The sequence below is a fragment of the Gavia stellata genome, chromosome 4 (assembly GCF_030936135.1).
Source record: "Gavia stellata isolate bGavSte3 chromosome 4, bGavSte3.hap2, whole genome shotgun sequence".
NCBI classification, from domain to species: Eukaryota; Metazoa; Chordata; class Aves; order Gaviiformes; family Gaviidae; genus Gavia; species Gavia stellata.
The window spans coordinates 53,569,543-53,594,451 of NC_082597.1; the positions used below are offsets into that span (position 1 = coordinate 53,569,543).

General features: G+C 38.0%; 1 protein-coding gene across 1 annotated transcript in view; it reads right to left on the reverse strand.

Moving 5' to 3' along the window:
- Positions 1-22,580, reverse strand: part of BLTP3B (bridge-like lipid transfer protein family member 3B) — a 44,385-nt gene extending 21,805 nt beyond the window's left edge. The window contains exons 1-11 of the mRNA XM_059816165.1: positions 22,513-22,580; positions 21,498-21,660; positions 20,350-20,388; positions 17,130-17,221; positions 13,563-13,752; positions 11,086-11,226; positions 10,353-10,523; positions 8,896-9,076; positions 7,469-7,552; positions 497-679; positions 276-394 (exon numbers count right to left, since the gene is read on the reverse strand). Of these exons, the coding sequence (XP_059672148.1) occupies positions 276-394; positions 497-679; positions 7,469-7,552; positions 8,896-9,076; positions 10,353-10,523; positions 11,086-11,226; positions 13,563-13,752; positions 17,130-17,221; positions 20,350-20,388; positions 21,498-21,660; positions 22,513-22,580 (1,431 nt within the window). The remainder of the gene's footprint in view (positions 1-275; positions 395-496; positions 680-7,468; positions 7,553-8,895; positions 9,077-10,352; positions 10,524-11,085; positions 11,227-13,562; positions 13,753-17,129; positions 17,222-20,349; positions 20,389-21,497; positions 21,661-22,512) is intronic.
- Positions 22,581-24,909: the final 2,329 nt, after the last annotated feature.

The window sequence follows — 24,909 nt, forward strand, 5'->3', positions numbered from 1 at the left end:
AATGAAAAGATAAATTCTAAATGTCAGGATTTGGGGAATACTAGAACTTGGATCCAAAACATAACTGTGATAGGGTATTATCTAATATAAAGTCAATAAGAAAATATCCACCAATTTTAACAAAGCAGAAGCAGGCCCATAAAGGTCTAATCCAATAACGAATGGAAAGACTTCTATTAATTTCAATGGGTGTTGGAATTGTCCCTTAAAAAAACATAGTTATGTAACAGTCAAGGGCGAAGTAGCCCCAGTTTTACTAACTTGAAGAAATGTACCTGATATATATTGAAATCTGCAAGTCTAACCACAATAGGACTAGACATCAGTTTGCCCTTTGGTTGTTGGGAAGATACAGAGGAAGCCCTAGATGTTCCTTTCGGTATCTGTTCCTTGCCTGTAGGAAAGAATAGTGATGGAATCATTGAAAAGAACAGCCTTTTTTAGAATAGTTTCAACATTTCATGGAATTAGAGCATTAGTGATGCAAACAAAGTACCTGTTTGTAGGTTCTGAGGAGATACAGCAGGTGGTGACCTGGGAGGAGAATCTATGACCTGGTCCTTCACAGCCTGCTTAAGCAATTCAACATTGCTTTTGAATTCATTTAATAATTCTTTGGCCCATCCACTTCTGGTTTTAGTAGCATCACTATAATGCATCCAGTGATTGCAGCTGTCTCCTGCAAATAAGAGGAATGGGGGAAATTATGATTCATTTGAAAGCTTGCTTCTATCTGGATAACAAGTTTCCATTATTTCACAATTCTTCTTCAAAATATATCTCATTGCACGCTGTAATTATAGAACAACAAAAGTTATAAACAGACATTAAAAAGTTATATATTACATAAAACCAAGTCTCACTGCTTTACAAAATCACTCAGAAAACAATATAATATTGCCACCTGCCTTTTAACACCACTAACTAATGCTCAAAACATCATTGAATATTTCCAGTTCAGAGAAATTTGATGACACATTAATGTCCTATGTGCGAACATGCAAAAAAATGTTTCATTGAAAAAAAAAAGTGAGAGCAAGTAACAGAACAATGTTCTTATGCTCACTATTCCCAAGCTTATCTTTCCTGCCAGAAATAAGTCCTAAGTTGTTCCTGGTCTATTTCCAGAAATGTATTCTTTTTGTCTTGGCTTTCTAGCACCCTTATGGCACACAAACAAGAAGGTAAGTTCAATCAGTGCTGCAGCACACACAGCCTTAAAAATCAAGCCCAGTGGAAATTCTTTTATTCCTAACATGTTTCTGTTGGTCAAGCATTTAAACCTCTGAAAGAAATTGAGATCTCTTCAAACAGTCCCTGTAAAGTCTACTAACCTGTTCAATAATGAGGATGCAATACAAATAACTTCTAATCAAGCGGTACATCACTTTTTAAATACCAGCATGTGAAAACTTACTTTCACAGACTCACAGAATGACTATGGTTGGAAAAGACCTGTAAGATCATCAAGTCCAACCATCAACCCAACACCACCATGCCCACTAAACCATGTCCCACAATGCCACGTCCACATGTTCCTTGAACACCTCCAGTGAGGGTGACTTCCCACTTCGCTGGGCAGCTTATTCCAGAGCCTCACCACTCTCTCAGTAAAGAAATTTGTCCTAATATCCAGCCTAAACCTCCCCCCTGGCGCAACTTGAGGCCATTTCCTCTTGTCCTGTCGCTAATCACTTGGGAGAAGAGACCAACACCCACCTCTCTGCAACCTCCTTTCAGGTAACTGTAGAGAGGGACTTAATGAGGTTTTGAATACTTACACTGGGGGTGAGTAGATATGGTTGCTATTAAAATAGGAAAATGCTTTAGGAAAAAAATGTGATTTCAAGTCTAAATGCAAAGATTTCAGCATGGAAGAAACTTTAAGTGAGGGGCCTATCACAAGAGACGACATTTTTCCCCACCCTTCTGCCTCACAGCCCTTTGATGATTATTCACATCTTTCTAGCTAAGGAAGAAGACAAAGGAACAGGAAAAAAAAAAACAGAAAGAAAGCAAGAGGGCAAAAATACATTAAATTCAAGTCCATGAAGCTAGGATTATCCAAAACAGGGCTGAATGGGGATTACCCCAAGCATAAACTCTGAAGTACCTACAGGGCAGCAGCATTATAGGGAGAGCTCTCATACACCCAGTATCAGCAGGTGCCTCTCTGAAGTGCTTGCACACTAACACATGCAGCATGAGGAACATGTGGGAGCAGGAGGAATTAGAGATCTGCGTGCAGTTGCAGGTCTATGATCTCACTGGGATCACAGAGACATAGCGAGATAGCACACACAACTGAAATGCTGGGAAGGATGGATACAGGCTCTTTGGGAAGCACAGGCCAAGAAGGCAAGGAGGGTGAGTTGCCCCTTCAGGCAGATCAGTGGGAACACATGGAGCTCTGCCTTGGGATGGATGATCAGCCAGCTGAGTGCTTACAGGTCCTGATTAGAGGGCAGACCAACATGGATAATGTTGTGGTGAATGTCTGCTACAGACCATCTGATTAGGAAGATGATGAGGCCCTCCAGACAACTGGAAGAAGTATCATGTTCACAGACCCTGGTCCTCATTAGGAACTTTAGCCACCCCAGTATCTACTGGAGGGACAACACAGCAAGACACAAGCAATCCATGCAGTTTCTGAAAGTGCATCAATGATCACTTCCTAACACAGGTAATCAAGCAGCTAAAGAGAGCACATGCTCAGCTGGACCCAATTATTACAAAAAAAAAAAAAAGAACTGGTGAGGGATGTGAAGGTCAGGGGCAGCCTTGGCTGCAGTGACATGACATAGTGGAGTTCAGGATTCCAAGGTGAAGGAACAAGCCAAAAGGCTGAATGACAACCCAGGACTTCAGGAGAGCAGCCTTTGGCCTGCTTGAAAGAATCTCGTGGGATATGACCCTGGCTGGAAGAAGGGTCCAGGAGAGCTGGTTGATGTTCAAGAATCACCTCCAAGCCAAAGAACGGTCCACCCTGAAAAGCAGAAAATCCAGCAAATGTGGAAGGAGGCCTGTGTGGATGAACCAGGAGCTCCTGACTAAATTTGAAGAAAAAAAGGAAGTGTACAAGATGTGGAAACAGCATTAGATCACCCAAAAAGAATATGGAGGATGGTGTTAGGAATGCCAAAGCCTATCTGGAGTTGAATCTAATGAGGAGCATTAAGGACAAGAAGAAAGGCTTCTAAAGGTGTATCACCAGCAAAAGGAAGAGTAGGGCAAGCTTAGGCTTGCTGCTGAATCAGACAGGGGATGTGGTGGCAAATGACATGGAGCAGGCTGAGGTATTCAATGCCTTCTTTGGCTCAGTCTTCACTGGTAACAGTTCCCTTCAGAATTCCAGGTTCTTGAGACCTTTGGGAAAGTCTGAAGCAAGGAAACCTTCCCCTCAGCAGAGGAGCATTAACTTGTGAAACATCTGAACAGATCAGACATACACCAGTCCATGGGATCCTGATGAGATGCAAACAAGTGCTGAGAGCTGGCCAATGTCATGGGGAGGCCACTCTGAATTACCTTTGAAAGGATATCATTGAATAGTGATCAGAAAAGGTTCCTGAGGACTGGAAGAAAGTGAATGTCATTGCTATCTTCAAGAACGAGAATGAAAACAACAGGCCAGTCAGCCTCGCCTCAAAGAAGGTAATGGCAGAAGATAACAGAGGGCAACAGAGCAAATAATCCTGGAAACCATTTCAAAATACATTAAGGACAGGAAGGTGATTGGTAGTACACGTGCATGGATTTATGATGGAGAAATCATGCCTGATGAATTTTACAGCTTTCTACTGTGAGATGACTGGCTTGATAGATGTAGGGAGAGCAGTGGATGTTGTTTACCTCAACTTTAGCAAGGCTTTCAACACTGTCTGTAACATGCTCACTGACAAAATGATGAAGTACCAATGAGGTAAGTACACAGTGAGGTGAACTGGAAACTGGCTAAACTGTTAGTCTTCAAGGGTTGGGATCAGCAGCATGAAGTCCAGCTGGAGGCAATCATCTGTGGTAGACGCCCATGGACAATACTGGGGCCAATATATCTTCATTAATAACCTGCACGATGGGACAGAGTACACCCTGAACAGCTTTACAGATGGTACAAAACTAGGAGGAATGGTTGACACCAGGTGGTCGTGCTACTATTCAGAGGGACCTCAAAAAGCTAGAAAAGGTGACCCAACAGTAATCTCATGAACTTCAAAGGGGAAATCCAAGTCCAGCATCTAGAGTACAAGCTAGAGGCTGACCAGCTGGGAAGCAGCTTTGCAGAAAAAAAAAACCCAAAACCTGAGACAGTAAGTTCAGTATGAACCAGCAATGTGTCCTTGATGCAAAGAAAGCCAACAGCGCCTTGGGCTGCTTAGGAAAAGCATTGCCAGCAGGTCAAGGGAGGTGATCCATGCCCTTTGCTCAACCCTGGTGAGACTACATCTTGAGTACTGGGTCCAGTTCTGGGCTCCCCAGTACAAGGCGGCCATGGGCTTACTGGAGCAAGTCCAGCAGATGGTCACAAAGATACTTAGGGGACTGGAACACCTTTCAAGGAAAGGCTGAGATAGCTGGGATCATTTAGCCTGGAGAAGAGAAGGCTCAGAGGGATCTTATCAATGTGTATAAATGACTGATGGGGGGGATTAAAGATGAGGGAGCCAGATCCTTCTCAGCAGTGCCCGGTAACAGGACAACAGGTAATAAGCACAAAGTGAATACAAGAAATTCCACTTAAACATTAAAAAAAAAAAGCTTTTCTACTGTGAGGGTGGTTAAAAACTGGGCTAGGCTGCCCAAGGAGGCTGTAGAGTCTCCACCCCTGGAGCTATTCAAAACCTAACTGGACACAATCCTGCAAAGCTAATTTTAATTAACACCACTTTAATCAGAGGGGTTGGACTAGACAATCTCCAGACATGCCTTCCAACCTCAACTATTTTACAGCTCTACATACGGAGATGTCATTGCCACATTTATCTGTAAAAAGTGAAGAGTAGGCCAGATTGTAACAAGAAAACAATATTTTAGTGGAGCTGGCACTGATGTTGCTACCATCTGAATTTATTGCTGGTTGCCCAGGAAAAAAATGCTTTCCAATTTCTCACATTGTCTCAATATATCAGCTTGATCAAGAATTACCTGTGCTGCAAAACGTCCTGCACGATGGCAAAGGAGCAGCTTCCTCTGATCATCACCCAGCAACCACACATCAGCTGCACAGATTATGGATCTGGATAAAAGCTTCTGTGAGAGCAGGTCTGGGAGGACTAGTAAAGTGACTGATTGCTGTACAGACAGGTTTACAACATCCAATAAGTCTGGCTTATGTTAGGATTATCACAGTCAACGGACACACCACCTGCTTAATTTTTCTTAAGTACTATGACAGACTATTGTTGGAAGGCTTGATTTTCAATGGATTAGAAATTTACCCTACAGCAATTATACCTCAGCCTCCCTTTGGAGTCTTTCTGGGTGGGGTCCGCTACAAAAACAAACAAACAAAAAAATATCCCCAGAAGAACCCAATCTGCAAAATAATTAATTGTTGAGAGCTTTTTCCTGAAGGATTAATTGTAATTTCCAAGAATACTATGCCAAAAGAGCTATTGCTAATATTCCATAGGTCAGAGAGGTACAAAACCAGAAAACAGTCTGCTAACAGTCAGAGAAGTATATAGCTGTTTCCTCCTTGCCCACTGTTACAGAGTATTAATATGGTGTTGTCCTTCAGTATGCAATATTGCAGAGCCTTGACTTGAGGGTACGAATGCTCTGCATATCAGGTGATAGCCCGATACAGCAGTATATAGAGGCAAGGTACCTACATGGCTAGAGAACTCCCTTTGAACTTTCAAGATTAATATGTGCTCCTTTGAATAAAGGGACTCTCCCCTCTGTGACAATAGTTTGTCCATAGAATTGCCACACTCTTCTAAAGTGGTGAGAAGATGATGACCTCTTAAAGAAACTTTCTGGCATGTTCCTTCCCCCCCACACACATACACCCTATTAGATCAAGCACCACCACCAGTTTTTTGTCATAGCTTATTAGCAAGACCTAAATTTCTGTTACTTAAACACACTTCTACAGAACACCATTTAAGACTGCAGGAGAACACTACCTTTAGAGGCACCACCTTTGCTCTGCAGATGATCTTTTCCATCTCTGGTTTCAGGTAGTGGGAGTTATGTCCCATGTAGCCATTACCTAAAAGCATTCTCAGTGAGCTTCTAACATGCTCACCCAAGAGCCTACAGTGCATGGTTCAATCTGTCTAAGAACCCTTCCAAAAGAAACAATCTATTTATTTCCCTGGTTCTCTACATTTTCTCTGAGGGGGGTTCACAGAAATCATAGATAGATCAGACCCTCACTTAGACATAGCAGGAATCAGAAGTGACAGTAAATGAAAAACATAGCTGGGTTACAAGACAATTTTGTATTAAACCTCTGTAACTTAAGGTCCCACTTTTATAGGACAGGAACCAATATCACAAATTTCAAACCATATTAGGCCCATAGATAGCAAAGAAAGAATACTGTTTTTCTTAAGCATCTTGTCCTCTGTGGCTGTGTATGTTTATTTGACCTATGCTAAATTACATTTGTTAAGGTGCAAAAACTATACTTGCTACTTATGAATGAAATAGATTGACATTACAGGATTCCACCTGCAACCATGAGTGACAAGAAGGCCATGAGGCAAGCTACAGCTAATTCACATCTTTAATGTATGTGGATAATCACTCCAAAATGACTGGTCTATGTTAGTAAAAAGCAAAACAAAGCACAACCAACCGCCCCCCACCCACTAAAAGCCCCTCCATTGTACTGGATTGCCTTTGATCTCAAATTCAACAGCAAACTTATTTTGTCTCTTCTAGATTTTTTAGATTTCTGAAAAAACATATTTATTAGAAATTATTTGTAAGAAATGCTGCTTTGGAAATTGCTAACATCTGTTTAATAACAATTCCTTAACAAAAGGCTATAAAATTAACCTCTACACACTGGGATTCTTGTTTAGCAAAATAAAACAAAAAACAAAGCACTGCTTGGAAATGGACATAAAATGAAAAAAGTCTAGCAGATTGGCTCTTGCAAATATCCAATTAGTGAATTTTCAATCTGCCATACTGCCTTCCTCTGTCAACACACAATTCTTTTCATGTCAGAAATGTATAAACACTGTTTTGTTGACCAAACAGAACAGTGAAAAGGAAAAGCATTTGGCTTAAAATAGCTCATTCACAGAAATTAAATTAGTTCCCAGCTTGTTGCTTTTGTTGTTTGTTTTTGCATATAGAAGGAAATAAAAAAGTGTGGATTTCAAATGCTTAGAACATTATTATCCAAGCTGTATACATATACACATACTAACAAAGTTTTCAGTATTCAAGCAAGAGAGATAATTGTGTTATTCACAGGTAATTCACAAAATGCTCACTTCCATACCTGCTTTGTGAAATGGATAATAGTCCACTGTTAAATAGCTGAAGGAAAGCTGCATGGCCCCTCCTGTAACGCGTCTATTTGAGTCTATAAAATAAAACAATGCTCAGCTCTGCAGACATTTTATTTAGCATGTTAGTTCTCATGTTGCTGCATTCCTTTAAACACCTAACAACTACTTCTTCCTTCCCTTTACTGGCTCTCCTTACAACCTCATTATCTTCCCTCAAAATTTTCATTCAGGTAGTCTTCACTGGTTTCTAGAGACCAGCTTGTAGAACTCTGTGTTCTGTACTCAGTCACTACTAACAAACTGCGTATTGTTTTAAATGCTATTAAAAAGTAAAGACAACTCTTCGAACATGTATTACTGCAATTTTTCTGAAACAAACCTTTTCACACTGAAATTACTATCAGTCATTCAAAGTCAACATTTACTTTCAAGATTATTGTAAATATAATTTGTTTTATTTTATTTGACAAATACTATTGGAGTGAAGAGGTCTTCTGAGATTCCTCTGTTCTGATTTTTCCACTGCTAAATTTAAACTTCATGGCCAAAAATAAAGGACCAATAAAGAGATCTCACCAAGAATGATAAATCCCAACTGTAGTAGATACACTGCATGTAAGGAAATACATCTCTAGCTAGTGAATCTTCTGCTCTGGTGCTCTGCAAGTGTCTTCCTTAATCAAGGAAATACATTCGCTAAAACCTAAATTTTTCATACTCTTTTCCCCAGCAGACCTTGTATACCTCTGTAAATTTTTCAGTGACTAGCTAGCTCCTTGGATATACACTGATATGTCATTCTCTTCTGATCACTTTCAAAAGGCATGAAAGAAGTGTCATTTGTCTTTTTTTCTGATTCTAAATATGACTATATGCTATAGCCTTTCATTTAAAAAAAAGTATTACACACAAAATTATAAGGCCACAGAACACTTGTTCCATTCTTTCTATGTGCTGCAGAACACACCAAATTATCTGAATTAGTAACACAAAGAGGACTGCTCTTTATTAGTCTGTATTTTATAAGAGTATTACAGAAGCAGATTGCATAGTGACCCTTTCAAGCTACGGTAATGTTGCCACTGCGTTCTTCATAACCCAGTTAACTTATAAAATAAAAGAAAAAACAGCAGTAACAATCAGACTGGAAAGAATCAGTTTCTAGAAGACAGGAAAAGCACTGAAGCTAGTAGCACCCTTAGCAGTTTTTATTGCATTTATTCTAAAATAATTACATTTAATAATGAAATGTGCTGATAGAGGCATCTAGCTAATTTTAAATGTGTCTACAGACACTGAAGACAATTCTGAATATTCCTCTAAAATAAAGACTCTTGATTAATATTATTGTATTCCTTAAAATGTCTTCTAAAGATGATTATGGTTCACAGGCATTTTACATTAAAAACAAAGTTACCTTTTTCTTTAGAATGGATATCATCACATATATGTAGGTCCAAATGGGAAATTACTAAGTGATGAGAAGTTTCCTTAACATCAAAATCATTAAACAATTTTACTATTGCATCGTTTTGATCAGGTGCTGCTGTTGTCTGGTGCGCTTTCACCTGCTGAGAGCTGGGTGCAGGGGCAGTGCTCTGAAAAAATATTTAGTCATATCAATTTATAAAGTTTATCCTTCCTTTCAAGCATAAGTATCCTTTTACTTACTTAAAACAGGCCTTTGAAATAATGAAAAACCTGCACCACATGCATTCACTTTGGATCATTACTGAGATTTAAGTGTGCTGTTCTAGAATAAAGCTAAGTTGAGCTAATAGCTAGGTATCACAAAGAGGTAATGCCAGTGCATCTCTCATTCTCCTCTTCCCCACACTTTACACCCCTGTCACTTGCAGCACTGGTATTTTTCTAACTTTTGTTGCAAGCTGTTCAGGGAACTAAACCAGCAGAAAACTATCAATTTTTTGTGGGGCTCATTTCTGCTAGTTTAATTCCCCACATTTCATCACAATAAGGTCAAACATGAGCCAGTGCCAGTACCAGGGACTTGGTGAGATGCAAGTACAGGGAATTGAAGAATCCAGACCTCGCTGCTCAGTAACAGCTAACCATTAGATTGCTGTAGCTAAACCATCAAATCACATCGTAAATCATCAGGACCACCAAAAGAACTGAACTCTCCATTACAGTATGCTATCTTTATTGTAAGAGATTCTATACAATGACTTTACTCAATCAGTTTTAGTAATAAATTCTGTTTTATCTTTATAGGACTATCTTTTATCAGTGTATTTGTGCTGCTGCTTCACAAACAAGAAGAGGTCCTTCCCCCCAACACTCACAAAGCCCAGCTGGTCTAGCCTGCTGTATGTGCTGAAAGAAGACCAAGATTTACATAAGACTATCTTACATGCAGCATCAATATCACATCTATACCCGCAGAAATATGTTAAAAATAAAAATGTTTTTCACTATATATTCCAACAAGAGAGCTGAAAACAAACTGGACAAGCACTTTAAATCATTATAGTAAGTGTATCTATCCACACATTAAGGTTACCTTAGTGTGTCTTAATTATTTCTTTTTTAAATTCATAACCAGAAAATATTTGGAGATAAAATTTACTAAACAGTTAATCAACTGTTAAGTAAATACAGAAGTCTAAATACTCCGCACATGGATAAAGAAATACAACTTCTTTCTTTCCTGCAATTAACATCAATACACAAAATCTTGTAAAATAAAGTCTATCCTATACTACTGTGATTCATTCCCAGTGTAAGTTAAGATATAAAGCTGAATGAAATGAGTAACTGAACATTCTCTAAAATAAATTAACACAACTAACCACACTGTGTTGTATTTTAGAACACCTGATAATGATACAGTGAGACAATCAATTATCATACCTGTGCTGTTTCAGTAGCCAACCTTTTTCTCTGTTCTGTTGATTTCTCTATGGCTTCACTGAGAGATTTGGCATATTGCACCATGGCTTTCAACTGGGAATCAGTCAAAACCCATAGCAAATCATCCAGAATCAGAACCAGTTTTGATGCCACTACATTACAATCCTTTAACTGTAGAATAAAAATTTAAACAGGTCAAATGGGTCCATTAAATACTTATATTTCTTGTATCAAATGTAAGGAGAAAATAAAAGTTGAATGCAATACTACACTTCCCAAAAAGCAAATTTCTTCCATATAAATAACATTTTTTATTTTAAATTGTATTCTTCTCATTAACTAAAACGTACCTAAGATATAGTATATTTATGCCTCACTTTTTATTTGTTTGATATGTATTAGTTATTAAACTGATGCATTTCTCTAAATGTAAGTAATGTAAATATTGCCTGAATCTAGAGAGGCAAGACAATATGAATCATAATAAACAAAGCACTGCAGATCAAACGATTTCATTAGTAGGACCTATGCAAGATCTTCCTCTTCAAATTCTGCCTGCAATATTTCTTGTAAACTCTACAGTCTTACCAATCATGTTATAAAAAATTTATTTCAGGGAATTCACATTTTATATGGCCTAAATTTAAAGCCTTTATTATGTGCATGTATGCATTAAGAGCATGAGTTAAAAATTAATTCATAAAATAAATGATTTCAAACTTTTCAAGTTTACCCTTCTTTTAAGTGTGACCCTAATTTTTGATTGGTTAGTAATCAGTCGAACTGGAGCACTCATGATTTCATGCTTAGAACTCTGGATTGCATCTGCTTCTATTCTGATCATCTGCCAGTTGATTTCTTTAAAAGTCAAAACCTTTAAAGAGAGAAAAAAAGAGAAAAACACCTTCATGCAATATGACAGTTTACTTGCGCCTAAACATGTGTAGGTATATATCTGCACATATATACACACACACCCCATATATATACACACACACTCTCACATGTATCCTTCATGCGGTGCCTTAAGAACAGAACAAACGCAAGTTACTTGTTATTCCACTTACAGGTGTCAGAAAGTAAAGCCCTGATCCTTCTCTCTACCTCCAGAATGTCACAGAAATGTTAAGCTAGTTCCAAGCAGGCAGAGGTAACAAGCAGCATTTAAAATATTCCGAAGAAAATAAAGGTCACAATTATTGCGTACTAGGTTGCTTTTGGTAGAGGGAAAAAAGAAGATTGTGTAGTTTAGTTTCAAAATGCTAAATCCTAGTATATAGGAAAAGAGGGGGCAGGGAAGCAAAACTACAGGATGGGAGAAGAATGTTTTATTTCGGTTAAAAGAGAACACTAAACATTGAGCAGATTGTATGCCATATAGACCCGACAAGCTTTGAATCCATTACATGGATTTCTAGAAGACACAGCAAGCAAATGTTAGAATAATGATACAAAAGCAGCAAGTACAGCTGGATATTGAAAATCAAATATGGGAAAAATGAGTGATTGTCCAGCAGCAACATCATGGAGAAGATCAAATGAACAGGACATCAAGAGGAAAAAAGTTAATTCTAGTTGCCTTAAAACTCCTTCCTACATTACTCTCTGAAGAAAAAAAAAGATCAGCCATGGGGAAAGTGGAAGAGGGATGAATTTGTTTGGTATGTGCCTTATTTTTCAGCTGTCATTCTCGTCAATTTGAAAACTGTACAGCCTATGTCCTGCGAATATAAGCAGAGACTTAAGTAAAACATACACAATGTGTTTGGGAAGGAGGCACACACAATGAAGTGAACAAGATGGAAAGGCACAATGCAAAGTAGCCTGAAAAATACTATTTGCAGAAAAGCAGAGTACCTACCCTCCTCATCCAGGAGATGCAATGTGAATGGAAGGTTCTAAAAAAATTCTAAGGAGGCTGCTTATTACATTAAGAGTGTAGCTACAGTGCAAAGCTAAAAGCTTACTCCCTTAAAATGTAGTTTAGCACATATTATTTTTATAGTACAGTGTCGGTTTTGTTTTTTTCACCTTTTCATGCAATTTACTGCTAACAAATAATTCACTACAGTTTCTAGGAATTTGTGTTTCCAGAATTCATTACACTAAAAGAAACACTCCCTGAGGAAAGCTCTGTTGTGTATAGGGTGACTGTTCAGAATCAAATTCTTCCTAAAAAGGACAAAATAAAAAAATATGGCAATACAAAATTCCATCTAGTCAAACTTCAATTCTTCCTCTTTAGACTTCATTAACACATGAGCAGCAGCATACAGATAAGCTGCAGGAAAGAAACTGTTAGAAAAATATTTTTTAACTTTTTTTTTTTTTGGTATTTTTAACTAATAATCTCTTGGGGTTGCCTTCCCTATATAAAAAGCAACTACCAGACTCCTTAACTCTGACTAAACTGTTTGTTCTGGAATAATTGTCTCTAAATGGGCAAACACATGCAAACTTTGAAACACCTATTTAACCAAGGCCAAATGCATGCTAAATAAGTCTTTCTCAATACAACACACAATATTTAGAATCAACCTTGCACTCAGTATACATTTTACTTTGGTTACATGGGAGAAAGCAAAAGAATGGTTTACACCAATCTAGGACTTCCATGTTAAGTTCTCCCGAACAGTAGAAAAGTATGCACTTTACTGCCATTACTTTTTTCTATAGGTATGATTTAGTTATTCCACGAGAAATATTTAATTCTTGCATAGGAACTTTATTAAAATTCAGTTAAAATTGCTTAAAGAAAAAAAAAATCCTTACTAGGCAAACCCTCACAAGCAAATACATCAGCCATTAAAGCTTTAAAAAAAATAATAAAAACAGCACAATGCCTTATCCTTCCACATTTAATATACCATTCTTTTTTCTTTCAGTACTCTTCAAGTCTGGTCTAGTTTGCATTTTAAAATGGTCACAAGCTTGGAGAACGTAAGAGGGGAACAGTACATATGCTTGCCCTGGTCTTCGCTCTTCCCTAAGAATCCACTTCAACCACTGCCAGAGACATGACATTTGATCTGACTCACATCCACCATTTTTACATCCCTGTATTCCTAGAGGACCGCTGAAACTACTATGCACAGGATATCTCCATTCCCAGTAACGGCATGTTTCCTAGACTATATAAGGTTGCAATTCAACTTCCTCCTCCTTTACCATAAAAACAAGGAAAAAAAGTTAGCAAAAGATAGTATTTACCTCTCCACGTTGAGCTTCTTGTATTCTGGTAAATCTGAGGTCAGCATGTTCCCAGTTTGCATTTACACTATATATTCTCAGCTGGGAAAGTTCAAATGAAGCATTAAAGGCTTTTGCACCAATCCTTATTATAATGGAGTTCACAGAAACTGAAATGCCTTCTACCACTTTTTCAGCAAAGCCATATTCACTAAAAAGTGAAATGCCAACATATTAAATACACTCCTAATGAAAGGGCACAAAATTAAACAGCTGAAATACAACATGAAACAAACCATAAAATAAGTTCCTACAGCATTCTCCAGTTATGAATTTTTGTTAAATATACTTGATCTAGTTTACAATAATTTCCACCCTATGATCCTAGTCTCAAAATAGTCATTAAAGAACATCATTTGGACCCAGATCAATCCCCATGAAGTGTAACAATTAATGCAATATTTCCATTATAAATATTTTATACATATATAAAAATGTATAAAGAATAAAATACGTATTATACTTAAGAATAACAGTCTACAGCATTATGTAGAAATCTTGCTCTTCTTTATTTATACATAAGGAGTAATTCATGTCAAATGAGCTCAACCTGGCCACGGTCGTGAGGGACAACAAAAAATGTTTCTATAAATACATTAACAACAAAAAGAGAGCCAAGGAGAATCTCCATCCTTTACTGGGTGCGGCGGGGAACATTGTCACCAAGGATGAGGAAAAGGCTGAGGTACTTAATGCCTTCTTTGCCTCAGTCTTTAATAGCCACACCAGGTATCCTCACGGAATCCAGCTCCCTGAGCTGGAAGACAAGGAGGGAGAGCAAAATAGGCTCCCCATGATCCACGAGGAAGCAGTTAACGACCTGCTATGCCACCTGGACACTCACAAGTCTATGGGGCCCGATGGCATCCACCCAAGGGTGCTGAGGGAGCTGGCGGAGGAGCTTGCCAAGCTGCTCTCCATCATTTATCAACAGTCCTGGTTAACAGGGGAGGTCCCGGATTACCAATGTGACACCCATCTACAAGAAGGGGCGGAAGGATGATCGGGGGAACTACAGGCCTATCAGCCTGACCTCGGTGCTGGGGAAGATTATGGAGAGGCTCATCTTGAGGGCGCTCACAGGGCACGTGCAGGACAACCAAGGGATCAGGCCCAGCCAGCACGGGTTCATGAAAGGCAGGTCCTGCTTGACCAACCTGATCTCCTTCTATGACCAGGTGACCCGCCTAGTGGATGAGGGGGAGGCTGTGGATGTTGTCTACCTGGACTTCAGTAAAGCCTTCGACACTGACTCCCACAGTATTCTCCTGGAGAAGCTGGCGAATCGTGGCTTAGACAGGTACACTCTTTGCTGGGTAAAAAACTGGCTGGATGGCCGAGCCCAGAGAGTTGTGGTGAATGGAGTGAAATCCAGTTGGTGGCCGGTCACAAGCGGAGTCCCCCAGGGCTCAGTTTTGGGGCCGGTCTTGTTTAATATCTTTATCGATGATCTGGATGAGGGGATCGAGTGCTCCCTCAGCAAGTTTGCAGGTGACACCAAGTTGGGTGGGAGTGTTGATCTGCTTGAGGGTAGGAAGGCTCTGCAGAGGGATCTGGACAGGCTGGATCGATGGGTCGAGGCCAACTGGATGAAGTTCAATAAGGCCAAGTGCCGGGTTCTACACTTTGGCCACAACAACCCCATGCAACACTACAGGCTTGGGGACAGGTGGCTGGAAAGCTCCCCCACAGAAAAGGACCTGGGGGTGTTGGTTGACAGCCGGCTGAAGATGAGCCAGCAGTGTGCCCAGGTGGCCAAGAAGGCCAACGGCATCCTGGCCTGTATCAGAAATAGTGTGGCCAGCAGGAGCAGGGAGGTGATCATCCCTCTGTACTCGGCACTGGTGAGGCCACACCTCGAATACTGTGTTCAGTTTTGGGCCCCTCATTACAAGAAGGACACTGAGGTGCTAGAGCGTGTCCAGAGAAGGGCGACGAAGCTGGTGAGGGGTCTCGAACACAAGTCTTATGAGGAGCAGTTGAGGGAGCTGGGGTTGTTTAGCCTGGAGAAGAGGAGGCTGAGGGGAGACCTTATCGCTCTCTACAACTACCTGAAAGGGGGTTGCAGAGAGGTGGGTGTTGGTCTCTTCTCCCAAGTGACTAGTGACAGGATAAGAGGAAATGGCCTCAAGTTGTGCCAGGGGAGGTTTAGGCTGGACATTAGGAAAAATTTCTTTACTGAGAGAGTGGTGAGACACTGGAACAGGCTGCCCAGGGAGGTAGTGGAGTCACCCTCCCTGGAGGTATTCAAGGAGCGTGTGGATATGGCATTGTGGGATGTGGCTTGATGGGCATGGTGCTGTGTGGTGTGGGTGGGTTGTTTTGGTGTGGGTTGTGGTGTGGTTTGTGGGTGGGTTTTGGTGTGTTTTTTTTTTGTGGGGTTTTTTTTTTGGTTGGACTTGATGATCTTACAGGTCTTTTCCAACCTTAGTGATTCTGTGTGATTCTGAAATGAATTATTTGACAATTCCCATCTGTTTAGTATTTATCTCTATAAGCTAAGTTATTCCGCCCATTAAAACTAGTATCTTTCATATATACAGAATGCTATAAAGCATTTGCTTTGTCTAATTCTATAAAAAGAAAGACATCCTAAATGGTGGTTACATTTCTACACCAAATCAACACGCATTCCAGTGTTAAAAAAGATAAAGCAATTGCAATTCATTTTTTAATAAACATCTTATGCATTCTGAATGTTTTAGATGAGTGAATGGAAAATTGTATTTTAAATATTCTTTTAAAATCTAAAATATTGTGCCTTTGGGTTGTTTTTTTCTGCTTGTTTTAAAACTACGCAATGATTTTCAAGCTGTACCCTAGGAGACATAGAGGCCCATGGATTACTTCTACATATTATGCAGAAGTTAAAATAAGAAAAGCAACTGCATCATCAAATTAATTTCTCTGTATAAGGGTCCCTATGCCCACTGAAAAACATTTTGGGTCCATAAAAAAGAAATGACTGGGGGGGTGGCAGCTGTGGAAATCATATTGTCCCACCAAATTACTTGACTTTTGGCTTATATAACGTGCATGAAATCTTTCAGTAAGATTTGGCTGATACAATAAAGGAAATAGGACTTTAAAACACCACACTAATAAATAGCTTTTAATACTGTTTTTTAGACCAAACTAAGGAAGAATAAAAATTTTTAAAAACCCACCCCATTATATATATTTTCCAAATAAGTTGAAGGCAAGATATCTTTAATTTTCAAAAAACTTAGTATCCATTAAACTTCATAAATTCTTGACGCAGTAGTTGCACCCATATGAAACATGCCTAGGAAGCTCCATACACAGTTCAGATGTTCTTTCCAGGCTTGGGTCTGGATAGTTCCATTATCACTATACATATGTAACTCCACCCACAAGTAATAAAATAAAATTTTGCAGAGATGGAAACGGCAAGCTGCAACCCTATATATTTCTGGAAATTTACAGGGGATCTAACTGTTTTATAGTAATTCAAAACAAGTAATTTAAATTTTTTTGGATCAATTATATGTAAGAATCATCACTGACCTCTGTCCAGATGCAGTTGCAATAGGAGAGGGTCCATTAGGGGCACGTGGCTCTTCACATGTGCTCATTTCCATTACAACTTTATCCAAGGACTTGAAAAACAAAACAAAACAAAACACTTGAGACATAAGAGGTAACAAAGTAAATAGATGACATGAAGAACAAAAAAAAACAAACAAAAAAAATCACTTGAGAACTTTTTCTGAAATATACATGAAACATTTCTTACCATGTCAATTTTCCCATAAGCTTTTGTAATCTATCAGGATTATCTTTTTTTTTAAAATTTTTTCATATAAATTTTCAAATTTTGTGAATTCTTACAGATTTTCCCAGTCAAATATTGGATTACAGAATTCTTGATCCCCAAGTATTATTTATCCATCACACACATTTTCAAAAACTGCATTTCGAAAAGGGCATGATTTAGTGTGTACTCATCTGGGTTTTCTTCCTATTGGTTGTTCTTTCAGTGAAATACTTAATACCACCTGAGTTTTCTAAATGGTTCAGTAAGTTCAGAAAATTTTAATGGAAAATATTTGAAACTAGTCCACTAATATTCATGACAGTAAGTAGATGAAACTTTGTGCTGCATCTTTAAAATAAAATCTAAATATATACACATATGAGTGTGTACACACTCTGTGTGTGTATATGAACCTTCAGTAGATCTAGTAAAACAAGTGATTTCTAAAAAGATACATTCTAGTATAATTTGCAACACATCATATTATAGTGAAATTATATGCTATTATTGCATTCTTTGTACTCAAGGTGGGACCCTTACAAAAGAAGCTGGGAATTAAGGGAATGAGACACCTAAATCCTGTTTTAACTGAAGGCTATATTTAAATAGCAGACCTACAACACACATTATTTATAATGCATACTAACAGGGGGGTGAACAGAATGGGAAAAACACAAATGAAAAACCCTTATTCCCAGCAACTGAATAAATCCAAGAATCTCCTAACTTACATTACAATGTTTGTGACCTAAATTTATCAAACACCCTGGGAAGACTCTTAATTTAAGGCTTTTAGTTCTGAAATCTCGGACCATCGGAAGCTCATTCAAAACACAACGGTTAATATTACTTCCCTGTCTAGTTCTGACTTTATACCACCCCTTCTGAATTCCTCTGTTTACCCTCTCTTAGGTCAGACAAACCACACTAAAAAGCTTTGTCCTCAATTTTAGAGTTTTCATGATTCGACCTGCCCTGCCTACTGGACTTGTGTTAATTGTGCCTGTCTTCATAATCCACTTGCTCCACAAACATTCTTCTGTGCTACTCTTACCTGTGAAATGCCCTGACTACTATCTAGAAATTCATAAACTCTCCACTCTGTATTTATTTGTATTTCACTATATTTTGATGCTTAAAGGGAAGTGTTAGCTGTTAACAGTAAATTTGAACATTTTTAAATTATTTTCTCAGCTGTCTCAATGCATAACTTGCCTTGCAAAACAACAACAGAGGAAAAAACAAGAAAAAACTGATGCCTTCGTTTGAGGATGGTGGGGGGTAGGGGGAAGCCAAGATTTCTCCTTGTGATCCTAACATTTTTGGATGTTTGACCACTGTTTTAAGGTTTCTTAAATTAAGATGTTTGGAACAATTTCCTTCACTACATGACTAGTGCAAAGAACAGTAGGGCAGTGATTTAAAGAGTTTGTGTAATATAAATAGGAGTTAACGAAGAACAGCTGGATGTAGGTATCTGTCTATTCTTTTCTCACTGGCAACTACTGTACTTTGATAGAGGAAAAACTGCTGCATAGCGTCCTTGCATCCCCAAAGCACTCCTCAAAATTATATTGTTTATCATATAGAAACAGAAATTGATTATGAGCAAAGATAATTTAGTACGAGCAAAGATAATATGTTAACAGATGGATTTTCACAAAGGGCAACTCAGCTCAGTGAAAGTACCTTGGGGTAGGCAAGTGGGTTCTAGTTACCTCCTAAGCTATGCAAACAGAGGATGCTACTCTAATTTAATCGAATTCTCAGTAGTAAAAATATCCCCACCAAAAATAGTGGAAGTTCAGTGAGGTAATAAAGGGCTGAAGTTGGACATTTAGACCATTGAATTCACCTTCCTTTAGAAGTCAGAAACCCTGTTGTACAGTCTACTATTGAAGATTGAACTTTTGTTATCAATTTAATGCACTTGTTCAAGGAAAGCTTTATGTAAAAAAGGTGACATTGGAAGTTATCTTAGCCTCAAAGATCGCTAATGTAAGTTCAATAGGAGCAAAGCAAACAATCAGGCCTTGCTACCATAGGTCAAAGTATGTAATCTTTAAGAATAGCACAGCTTAAACTCATTTCCTAATTTGGCAGTTGCATCTTACAGTCAAGAGGTTGAATCATCCCACCTCAGCATTACCACACTTCAAGCTCTGTGTGTCACGAAGAAGTGGTATAGACATCAGTACATTACAACTGGGTCGCTAGCAAATGCATCAAGTATTTTAAACAACATGTCTTTCCCAAGTTTGATTCAGAACTAAGGAATTACAAGCACATTCAGGAATTCACTGCAAGACTGGGAAGCATGACAGTTAAAGGAATATTCATTCCTAAGTAAATACAATTAAGAAAGTTTAGCTGTCATCAAGCAAATTACTTCTGGTGCTACCACATATCTTAGTATACTTAAAAATAAAGAAAAAAATTTAACAAATGCAAGAATTAGCATTATTTCTAATTGTCATTGAGTCCTATTTCCACATTTTACATCCTATTTATATCCTGGCTGAATCCTAGGCTGTTACAGAAACCCTTTAAATGTTATGTGTATCAAACCTGCTATAACTGAGATCACTGGGTAGCGTACAGATGTGGAACAGAAAATAGGTGTTCTTAGAAAAGATAGCTCCAAAAGACAGGCAGGAACTTGTAAAAGGGTTAGTTGGACAAGTAACCACCCTTCAGGTGAACCCAAATTAAGATGTAATGACTGAAGAACTTGACAGAAGTTAGCTAACAGTCAAACATTATAGTGATGATGCCCAAAGCCACAGATTAAGAAAACAAACCTACCAACAAAAACATTAAGGCATTTTGTCTTGATCTGCCGCTACCCTGAGGACACTCAGTAAAGGTTCATTAATGTTTCAGTTATTTCTAGAGTCAAGAGAACCATATAAATATTTGAGATAAATTCTGCTGCACAGAGTATATTTAGGAGTTGATCTCAGAACTCACCAAAGAGATGGGATGTGTTTTCAATTTTGTCCATGGTATCTGCAAGGGAAAAACATTACTTTCAAGCAAAGTAAATATTAAAAATATAGTAAAATAAAGCAATTGTTTAGAATGTGTTTTATGTATACAAATTATGTTTGTAACTCCTGAAGTCAGAATAATATTACTTTCAAAACATCAAGTTTATCTGAAAATACTGTAAATTCATGCAAACACATATGTTTATTTTAGGTGTTAAAAACAGAACTTCAAAACCTACTTATCAATGAGAAGAAAACACAAGAACAAAATAGAAGCTGTCTTTTTAATACTGAGTTGTCAAGCATCAGAAAAAGCAACACTGCCTTCCACATTCTTTCCTTTAAAAGGAAAGAAACCCCATGTTTGCTGTGTTGGCCTACAAGTAATTGGATGCCTGCAACAAAGCATCAAGTTCACTGCATTCAGAAAATCAGGACAATCCCACTAGGGGGAAAGAAAGAAGGAAGAAAAAAAAAAAGAAAAAACCCAAAAGACTGACTGAAGCGGTGCCAAAGTTTGACCAGATCATAACTTCTGTCAAAAACAAGCCATAGCTTCATTTCTTACTCTCATCCTAGTATAATCTAGGACAGATGATAGACATTGCTTCAATTCTTAGCAGCCACAAGGACCAAAAAAGCAACATCTACCAGATTTAGAGTGTTTCCACATTTCCCACAGAGACCAGAATCCCTCGGAAAGATATTTTTGGAAATACAAAATGAACAAGAGGGAAAGCAATAGAAAGAGAGGGGTAAAAAGAAGAAATAACACTTAAATAAGAGAATAATAAATAATTGTAGTAGACTAATTACCATGGGCAAATACAAGCTTTTATCTCTACCCTTATTTCAGAACATGCAGGAATAAATTCTACTCAGAAAGAAAAAGAAAAAATTAAAAAAAACCCCTTATTTTCATTGTTTCCATACGTATTTCATGTCACCACATGAGAAATGGAAATTAGTAAGGAATTATTGCTGGTAACATCTTTATTTTTGTCTAAAATTTTATCAAGCATACATCACAATTTTCTATTAATACAAAGTTGCTTGAAAGTTTACACAGACAGAAGGAAAAAAAGAAAGATTTGGCTAATTACCATTCCAGCACAACAAAATACTCACCCTAATGGATGCCTTATTGCAAAAGACCTTGTTTATAGCAAGCCATGTTGGAAGATCCAGCATGTTCTGAAGCACCTCTTGATCCAGTTCTAAATTGGTCAGCTGGCCTTCCCCCTTTAATGTGCTCAGGTTGATCTTGTCAGGTGACAGATTTTTGGTGAACCTGAAAACAAACATGCACCTTAAGTAAATGCATATGAAGCAATCAGAGCTGTCCCACGTATAGCTGACAATTTAACTTAAAGCAATGGTCTGGGGGTGAGGAAATGGTCTTAGGTTCCTAGGTACAACTTCACCCTGAAAAGAAATGGTACCATGGAATTGCTTTGTCCCTCTAAATGTTTGCATCTTATTAACTCCTTTTACAAATACATAAACAAAATTAAATACATTATGAGGTATCTTCTGATTTGTCCACCACCCAGAATAACAAATCCTCGATTCAAAGTATTTGACTGTTTATTTTAAACGATATAAGGTAGAAGTGAATCTATTTCACTCTTCTTTAGTTTTTCAAAAGGAGAAAAAAAAAAATCCAAAACCTCTACAGCTTATACTGTCATTCTTAGAGCAAGCAGGAGTGACTTAGAATTCACTCAGAAGGAGCAACAAAAAGCTACTCCTTATAAATAGCACCTTTCTATATTTATTTACAGTTAAAATTTTGAAATGAAAAGTTTTATTTATAATATTTATTAGATTTAATCTTAGAATTTAATAACATAAATTAGAGCTATACAATACACACATATTTAAACACACATAGCAGCACTGTGTATATAAAATACTGGATGAATATTTGAAAAGTCTATCTGATATACAAGGGCTAAAAAATTTAACTATTTAAAAGAGTACATATGCAATAAATTTCATTATACTTCAAATGCGCTATGATTTGCTGATACAATAGAACAATCTATGTGACTGCATCAAATGTTTCACATCCTAGTGAGATAACATGACAGAAATCATGGGTACTCTACCCTCAAATAAACAGCTGTAGCATTATACCTACCACAAACTGAAGAATAGGCTATACTTAACCACACTTGCATTCTGCCATGGAAAATTGTTTCTGCTCATGAATTGGGTCTAATTTTACAAGACTAGGTAGTAGAAAATAATACTGTTTGCATTACACTTTGTGACTTTTCCCACCAAAACGTCCCAGTGTTGATATTCTGCAGGCAGAGAGCAAAGGGGTTTGTTTGTCCACAATGATGGAACATCGCCCTGAAGCAACACCCCAGGATGTGCAACTCTGACATTTCCTTCCCATTCAAGAGACCAATTTCTAACCAAACTACAAAATCCTTATTAAGTCAGATACTCAGGGGGAGATGGTGGAAGAATGTGAAGAAGGCTCTGAAGCTTTTCCTCTTAACAGTTTCTAAATATGGCTTGAAACATGGCAAGCATTTTCTCAGTCCAACTGATTTGCTGCATTCTTGTGATGGTAAGCTTTGGAAATGCATTTACCTAGCCTGCCAAAATGCAAACATCCATTTTACCACTCCTATGAAACATTCAGCCAGACATCATAAACTTACAGAGTTTCATCACCTGTCAGTTTAATCATGAAGAGGAACTCTCAAAGATCAAGACATCTGGGGGTGGAGGTGCTCAGGGGAAGAAGCTTGTTCAGAATTAAAAGTTCAGTTAATTTTTTTTATTGAGGTCTCATCTGACTTGGCTAATTCAAATTCCTAGAAGGAAAAAAGCACCCATTGAACGTTTTCAGTCACACCATAGTATCTCTCTCTCTTGACTTTCTAAATGTGGGTCAATGTAAGAATCACAAATTGGTGTTACTTTAAACTCACATTTATACAGTGAACACCAAAACATTCTGCCATTACACACACACAGTCTCCTGAAACTCATGCTCTGTGGAAGAAGTCCCCCTCAGGGTTCCCTGTTGTTATGCCTCACCAGAAACGCCACTCAACTTGGAGACAGATCTAACCATCATCTTAGACTCAACTGCAGACAAATCACAGTGAAACTCAGAGGACCTACAGGAATGGGTTTCCAAACTTCACAGTGAGAAAGGTAGCAAAATACTATTAAGGAGGAGAATGGACACAGAAAAGCCAATCTTGAGTTACTTCCAACATCCTTCAAACAGACAAAATAGGAGCCAGCCCCTCCCAACAAGGAGCAGAAGGACAGGGAAAGCAATCTCAACAAGGACCATAATTTTCGCCCCCATTTCTATGTATTTTTTTTTTTTTTAATTCTTCTGAGCATTGCTTTGAATTTGTTACGTCTCCTGCAGTCAGTGAAATGAAAAATGCTCGGAGTGCTACTTTGTTCAGCACAGACCAATGTTAAAAGGATCTCCACCTGGAAGACAACACCCTTCATTTCAAGAGTCACAGAAGGAAACTCTTAACAGGTGAGTTGTGAGAAGGTATTTCAGGTGTAGGCACCTCTAGCAGCACATCTCTTCATTCCACTTCCACGGCTGGAATGTGACTGACAAGTGGCTGCTGAGGAGACTGTTGTGTTTCCCCAAGACCCATAGTAACTTCATAATATACAAGAACCACATCTGCTTTGTTCAGAGCTAATTTTCCACTGAGGATGCCAACACTTTATGTTTCTGTGCCAGTTCCCTGCTCCTTCTAAACTCAGTTGTTCCATAGAATACACTTTTGTTTGTCTGTTGGATATTTTCAGCACTTTAGAACCATTTTATACTTCTTGATATAGCAGGAAAACCTTTTAGTTTTATACAATGGCCTCTAACTTAAAAAATAAAAATCAGAAGTTGGCCTATTTGTGCAGCTAGCCCTGCAAAACACAATGTGATCATACCCGTTAGTTAGAATTTACAAGAATTCAGATCTTCATGCATAAAATTAAAAGAAGAGCCAAACAACCAAAAGAACAGCATTTTGAATTAAAAACTAAAAAAAGCCTTAGGGCAACCACAACTCTCCAAATGGTATTGTTCTACGATCTCACGGTACATCAAACCAGGACATGCCCCACTGATCCAGAGTGCTTTGACTTTTCTTTCTGATGTGCTTTACATTCAGTCAACAGAGACTCAGGGAGAAGATGTACCACAGACACACATCACTGACAAAATTGTTACCGAGATAAAATCTGCAATTTAATATTTTAATACTATTAACTTTTAATTTTATTACTAAATTAAATTTTAATATTATTCCAAATATTCTAGTGTTGGAGATGTTTTCTAACATTTATTGCCAGGCAAAATCTAAGGAGGAGTACTGTAACCTAGAATGCTTAATTGCTTGAACTTTGAGAACTTACTGGGCTATCATATTTATGATACAATTTTTATGTAAAGCAGAGAGGTAATTCCCATAAAATAGGGTAGAATCACATAATTCTGAATACGTAGTAATTAGAAATCTTTGATCACATCATGATGGTT